We start from the raw sequence: 7,175 nt of genomic DNA, 5'->3' as shown, positions 1-7,175 counted from the left end.
GGCCTTTGTCCGCCGCTAGGTGGCGCTTTCATGCCTATCATGATCTCGTACTTAATTACCTCCCAGAGGCTAATTCATTAACGTAAGACACCCAAACTTTCAGAGATGATGAAGAAAACGACATTCTTTCCTTTGATAGATTTTTTCAATAATACATTAAAGTTAAGGTCTCATTGATGTATTACTCCGCGAGTGGACACCCTAAAATAGATCCGAGCCAAAAATGAACGGCTGCACGGAACCATGTTTTTAGCAGTGAGAAATTCCCTTTTAGCCAGCGGAACTGATCTCAAAAGTCAGATTGGTGAAAGCTTATTTGTAACTGAAGAAATTAGCAGGTAAAGTTTAGCAGCCGCGCGCTAGGTCGGAGGTACACAGTCGTGGGTTCTGAGTGGTGCGGTTGTACAATAGCAGCGAAAAAGTGCCTTTTGTGGGGATTGACTAATCGTAGTTTGTAATTGCTATAAAAAAAGTTTCTACGTATAGTTTACATTGGCAATTTTTTCCCACGATATAGGGTAAATGTGCTCGACATAGAATGAAAAATCTGCTGAAATTTCACGTAGCTTCATTGTGAACGCGCCCATTTAAACCACGAATTAATACATAGAAGTCTATGGGAAGAAGAAACTCATCAATGAGACCTTAAGGGTCGTATGAAGCATGTCACAGTGTGTACTTGAGTGGGCGACCACTGTTTTTAAATAGACTGAAATTTCTCCGTGGCGCCATCGCAGAATCCCTGCATCACACTTATACCAACACTACAACACAAGACAACAAACTCACCTAAACGTGAGGACACACAGGGGCCGGTACGACTTGTGGCTGGTGTTATCCGACATTCTCTTCCCCCAGAAATCATTCATGAAAACTTCAGAGAGGGGCGTTTTCCCCAAAACATCTTTGTTGGTTTTGATCGCCATCACATCGTCGTGCACAAAATCTCCGGGAAGGCTGTTGAGATAGCAGCCAGCCGCCACCACACACACCAGCATATAGCACATGGGTCTAGAAATATTAGGTAATCCGAGATCGCCCGCTGTCCCTGGACGATACACCTTCTTTTCAGGCGCTAGTCTGGAAGGCCTGGGAGCTCCATTCCTCCCCAAGTTTTTGGGCGCCATTTTTGTTTGGACTCCCTGTGGGCAGGAATATTACCCAGAATGCAGGAGTATTTCCCGACATGCATTGAGCCGGGAAGATGGCGGCGCCCATGGCAGACGCTTTGGCTACAGCAGTGGCGGCGGGAAATATGCCGGCAAGTAAACATTATATAACATCATAACTTGCAGAACGTCAACTAAGGCTAAGGGTTGGGCATGTAAACAGCCGGACAAATTAATAAACAAACAAGTGACCGTAGGTAACATACTCATGTTTTCTGTAGTGTGTGACATGGTGTTTATATAATAATAATCATAATACATGTAATAATCATCTGGTGTATTTTGCCAGCCAGTAGGTCTTCTTCTTGTCCAGTAGGTACCCAATGAGTAATGAGGCTGTTTAATGTGGTCGAATTTCGAGGCACCTCCATGAGCACGGGACCCCTGTTTTGCATCCCTCCCGGAAGACGACTTTGTGGAATGACCATATATCGCATACAGAGCACATCACATCGACTTATACTAAAATCGTACTTGAAAGAGCTAACGTACCTACATGTATTACTGCCGAATGTTAAACTCACTCCTGCACGCATCAATAGTAAAATCAGCGTCTCAAAAGAAGGACAACCAGCTTCACCATTCATACCTGATGTCATAACAGCTGTGAACAGCTGACAACATGACATGACGTACACACAACGATCAGAGAAACAGGCATTAGGGGACAAAAAAGCGGCGACTGAATGGCATAGCTGAATCTCCCCGGTTCGTGACATACACCTCTCGGCAATGCAAAACTGTCCCAGAACATCAGATGGCATTTCGTCTTATTTGTTGCTTTAAAAGCGTGTAAAAGAATGACGGCCCGTCTCAGCAGATACTGATATGTGGCGAGGATGAGTGAGAGTGAGCGAAGGTAACATTTCCGTCAAAGTATGCTGCTAATAAGAGCTCCAGGAACACAATTGCAAGGAAATGGCAAGCTGGGAGTTTCCGACAAATACTCTATTCGGTCCCCTCTAGGCTCAATAATGAAGAGATCCAGTCACGTGCCTAACAAGGCGATAATACCAATATACCCCAGTGTAAGAAATGAACAGTACATCTAGGCATATTTGTTGACCACAAGTGAATGAATGAATGAATGAATGAATGAATGAATGAATGAATGAATGAATGAATGAATATGAATGAATGAATGAATGAATGAAAGAATGAATGAATGAATGAATGAATGAATGAATGAATGAATATGAATGAATGAATATGAATGAATGAGCATATTTGGCATGATTGGACCACTCTGATTCAACACAAATTGTGATCAATGAATGGTTGAATTTAATTTCTAGTACTAGTAAATGTGTTACAGGCATTAACTGTGTTGTATGGCTAGGAGGATACATGTAACTACCAACAGTTTTGTATTATTCAATTTTAGTTCTATTTGCACTACCAGTAGTCCCATGCAGACGGCTACTATGTTTAGCTGATAACAAAGAGAATTTAAGATGACTGTATTTGAAAATGAACTGAATATGCATGAACTACTGTTAGTAATAGCACTCCTGGACCAGCAATGGTGCATGGCTATGCTTCATTGGGTCTTTGTAAGCGCACATTTGATTGTTATCAATATCAGAATGGCTTGGCACGTAGTTAGTCATGTAATCAATGATGACTTCAACTGACCTAATATCATATTAATTCTGTCTATTCTAGTATACACCTCATGGGAATGGTGGATTCAGGTAACTCTGTACAGACTGTACATTAATATGATTTTTTATTTTTAACCCATTACCATTCCAGGTTGACTGCTTTTCGAAATTATATATCCCTGAATATTCTTTGTTGAATTCCCATGGCATTCTGTATGGACCCATGCGAAGGGTCATTATTCCTGTGTAATCTATATGTCTTCATCAAAAGTTTCCATAGTTCATTGATACGCCTCCTTACTACCCTATGGGCTCAATTATTCTCTTGCTAGATTGATTGAATTTACTTACTACCATATCATGATTGTTATGTTTTAAGGTAGGGAAATGCATTAACAGCTTTTGCTGGTGTGGTATTCTTTTTGTTCTTCCACTTGTAGCCAATCAGAGTTTAGGTTGAATATTTAGCTGTTGTAAATATGTACGCAATAGGTACTGTAGGGCAAGCCTAATGGTAGACATGTAATATAATTATTTTTGTAGTTCCAACTTAAAGGTAGCCTACATGTATAATACAAATCTGAAAAAGAAATACAGAAGCTAAGGTAATATTACCCCTGACCCTATTGCTCAACCCATGGAAAAGATAAATATGCTAAGGGTAATAAATATGCCTTGGATAATATATCTGTATATGACACAATTCCTGAATTAACATTGGAAATCCAAAGTAGTTGTGTTAGGCTTAGGGTTTAGTAACACTTGGTGTTATAACTTATAAAGTAGAGTCTCACATAGACGACCAGGGTAATGTGCATGCTTGTGAGTTAAGGAGTTAAGGAGATAAAGATTGCAGAAGGCTACTGGAGTAAGTTAGACTGAATAAAGTATCTAAGTGCAGTCATGGCCTGAGTCATCACTTCAGATGCAGGTAAATACCACCTGCGTATGCAGGCTAGTGCAGGTAAAATTGGAGCTGTGCACTCTCCTGGTATTTCTGGTGTCTACCTGCACCTATCCTGCACTGGTCCATGTACTGGGTTTTATACATAAATGTTCTATAGAGTATAAAAGAAAAAAAATAGCAATGGTTCTTGAACAATTTTAGTATAACCCATATACTTCCTAAATTCAGAGTGGTGCAGGTAAAATTTGTCTGGTTCAGGTAATTTTCAGTTTTTACCAGTGCATGCAGGTATGCAGAAAAACATATTTCTAGCCCTGAGATGTCATCCATGTACAGATGAGAATACCAGGATCAACCGAGGACCTGTACTGCAGACATGGCCTTTAGTTCCTGAAGGGCATAAATTATATTTATCTTTGGAAAACTTGCAAAATTGATAGAATCAAGTTGATGAACCGACAAATAAAACTGGTGTGGACCAAGTACAATTTTGAAATGATTTACTTTTGGGGAGTTTTCAGGGCTTTGGGTCTTATATAATCTTGTTACTTAACATAATGTTGAAGGTACATGTACAGTATTAGGTTAGGGAATAGGATGATCAATGTCTGCTGTCACTGATGCCTTTGTGTCCTCACATGTAGGAAGTGCAATCACTACTCAGTCAGAGAGTGCAGGCAAATGTGCAATCATCCCAAGGTTTCTACCCCCTGTGTTTGGCTGCGTTTTGGGGTTACAGTGACATGGTGGAGCTCCTACTGAAGCATGGGTAAGTCAGTCCACCCTTAATCATGTGTATTACTAATAAAAAATTATGACCCTAGCATGTCTAAGGCAAGAATTCTGCTACAGTACCTGCTGTATAATTGCAATTTTTTGTGTGCACTACATAAAATAGAATGTCAGGAAAACCTAATTACAAACCTACTCAAGGGAACGGGTTTTCTGCACATGGAGAATTTGCGCATGCATCATTTGCATGTAAAGTTCCTGAAAATTTGCAGCAAGGAATTCTATGGCAGAAAAATTTGAAGCTATGATATAATTTCCCATCTGTTATCTGAATTTTTGGTTTAAAAAAGACCCTGATTTTTAGATCCCTTGGGAATAGGTTAATTTGCATTTGAACATTTCCAAATCACGTAAATTTGACAGAAATGCATGGAAAAATTACTCATATGAGGTTTTATATTGTAAAATGCAACAATTTGAGGCTTTTCTCCATTCTAGAAGCTTTATTTCATCTTTTTTGAAGCAGATTGGTTCACGCAAAAATTTCAAACTTTTTTGCGCGTGAAAAGTTAACATTTAAAAATCACTTGAAAATCACTCAGATCGATATTTTGTATTTGAAATTTGAGATTAAGTATAAAACTGCAAAAACGTTTTGAATCCCTTGGGAATCAGCTGATTTGCATATTTTCACGCGTAGATTTTTCACACGCAAGTTTTCACGTGCAAGTTCTTCACGCGCACAGAACCCCAACCCCTACTCAATTACCAGCTAGAGGGGTCCGAGGGACGAGAAAATTTTGAAATCTAGACCCTCTGAAATGCTTTTTCCTTTATTTCAAGGGGCAAATTTTGCCGATATAGACTCAGCTTGGCTCAATTTATACCTTTACATGCTGATTTTTGTCTGTCACAGAGGAGGAATGGGCAAAATCTTTGTATGTCCCCAGCAGAAAAATTGGCTAGACGTTGAACCCAGAAGGGAAGTGAGCGTTCTCTTGTCCAGAGTTACCAGCGGAACCCAGTCAGTGTGCGGCGCTCGATGTTAGCATGGCACGCGCACAGTTTTGAAGCATCGAAAATATCAATGAACCCAAATTCCAACTTCAAATTCTTGAACAAGTAGACAAGACAGACATTTCATTATCTTTCTAATTCTTAGGTATCATAAATATGGTATAAAGTTTTATACAGAAAAGCTCAGCTCCAATTTTGGTGCACCAGGGTGTACATGCACCCAGTATTTTGAGCCCTGCTCTGATTGTGTTTGTCCCAGGGCAGAGATAAATGCTTGTAACAGCGGCACTAAGTGGACTGCCCTGCACTGTGCAGCCTTTCAAGGGCACGGCAAAGTCATTATGAAATTGATGCAGCACAAACCTGATATGCAGATGAAAGATGCCAAAGGGAGGTGAGCACTTAAGTTCCTATCTGTTCTGTGGAACCTATTACTGTAACATTGTATATCTTATGTGCAACTGACTTTAACCTTCAGCTGAAGTAGCTGTTTTGTGCCCAACTCCCTTTTGGTTATGGGGTTAGGCAGCAGGAAGCAGTACTAGTCACTTCTGATGTGAACAGTTCAAACTGAAATTATTCCTGATAATAATAATAATAGCCTTTATTGCACATTCATGCCCTATCGGGCTAAGTACAGGCATATAGATACAAAAGGTAGTAATGCAGTACCCATGGTTTCTAAAACATGGATTCTGAAACTAGTCTAATACATTTGTTCGGCTTCTTCTCGTTTCTTAGTACTGTTGAATATGTAGCTTGAGATGTGTTTGTATAATGTCGTTCAATCAAACCTCATAAGAAAAATGGATTGAATTTTTATGTTATTGACATGTATGAGCACTTTTAACATATCATTACTTCATATTTACAAACAGCAAAATTGACATGCACCATGTTTCTCTTATTGTATTTGGCACTAGAAAATACACACTAGCCTTGATATAAATACACAAACCAACTGGGTGCAATTTGACAAAAATACAGCTAATATGGCTGACAATAATGTGGGAATGTTGCTCCCTGAACATTCTATAGAAGTGTGGCTGCAACTAGTTCATGACATCACCATCCACCATTCACATCATAAATCATTATCAAAACACAATAATTCATTTCAGTTTGCAGTTGTCTAAGAGCTTCCCAACCAGAGGGAATCCTGTTGTATTAGCTACATGTAGGTCTCTAACTTCCAGCTAAGTAAAATAGATTCATCTCCTGTTTTGTATTGCAGAACAGCTGCTGACTTTGCTTCCGCCCTCGATGCCATCTGGCCTTTTTTTGCAGGTATGTAATTCTAAATTGATCAATATCCCAAAAGACTTACCGTACTGGGACATTCTACACAGCTCTCATAGTCATAGTCAATGATTCTTATTCTGTCCTACAAAATGTATTTGTTGACCAGTTACTGTAAATGCACGAAAGTTTTGCTTTGGTTTTTATATTGATTTAAACCGCAAACATTTTTCCATAGTTTGTTATTAATTCTATGGCGCTACCGCCAACTTAAAACCACCACAAACTTAAATTTACGGTAAGATCAGTGACAGTTGATCATGCTAGGGATGCAGAAAGTAACTGTTCCGTCAGTCTGTAGCACCCTTTCTGATTCGCAAGGAATATCTGATTTCCAACTGGTTTCAACCACAGGTTAAAACCTCCTTTCCTCTCCTACCACAGAAACCAATACCCACTAAAACAAGAAAATGTGGTATCAGCTCTGTGTTGTCGATGTTGTTAAGT

General features: G+C 39.4%; 2 protein-coding genes across 2 annotated transcripts in view; one reads left to right on the top strand and one right to left on the bottom strand.

Annotated features, from left to right (window-relative positions):
• LOC118407059 (protein O-mannosyl-transferase TMTC1-like) overlaps positions 1–1,167 on the bottom strand; it is a gene marked incomplete at its 3' end in the record, with an annotated part of 31,751 nt that extends 30,584 nt beyond the window's left edge. The window contains exon 1 of the mRNA XM_035807477.1: positions 790–1,167. Within this exon, the coding sequence (XP_035663370.1) occupies positions 790–1,127 (338 nt within the window). The remainder of the gene's footprint in view (positions 1–789) is intronic.
• The window catches only part of LOC118406767 (ankyrin-3-like), an 11,220-nt gene continuing 5,196 nt past the window's right edge, over positions 1,152–7,175 (top strand). Inside the window, exons 1-4 of the mRNA XM_035807078.1 lie at positions 1,152–1,261; positions 4,325–4,449; positions 5,689–5,823; positions 6,664–6,716. Coding sequence (XP_035662971.1) covers positions 1,205–1,261; positions 4,325–4,449; positions 5,689–5,823; positions 6,664–6,716 — 370 coding nt within the window. The 5' untranslated portion in view covers positions 1,152–1,204. The remainder of the gene's footprint in view (positions 1,262–4,324; positions 4,450–5,688; positions 5,824–6,663; positions 6,717–7,175) is intronic.

The sequence above is a fragment of the Branchiostoma floridae genome, chromosome 19 (assembly GCF_000003815.2).
Source record: "Branchiostoma floridae strain S238N-H82 chromosome 19, Bfl_VNyyK, whole genome shotgun sequence".
Classification (NCBI taxonomy): domain Eukaryota; kingdom Metazoa; phylum Chordata; class Leptocardii; order Amphioxiformes; family Branchiostomatidae; genus Branchiostoma; species Branchiostoma floridae.
This window is presented reverse-complemented; position numbering and strand designations above follow the sequence as displayed.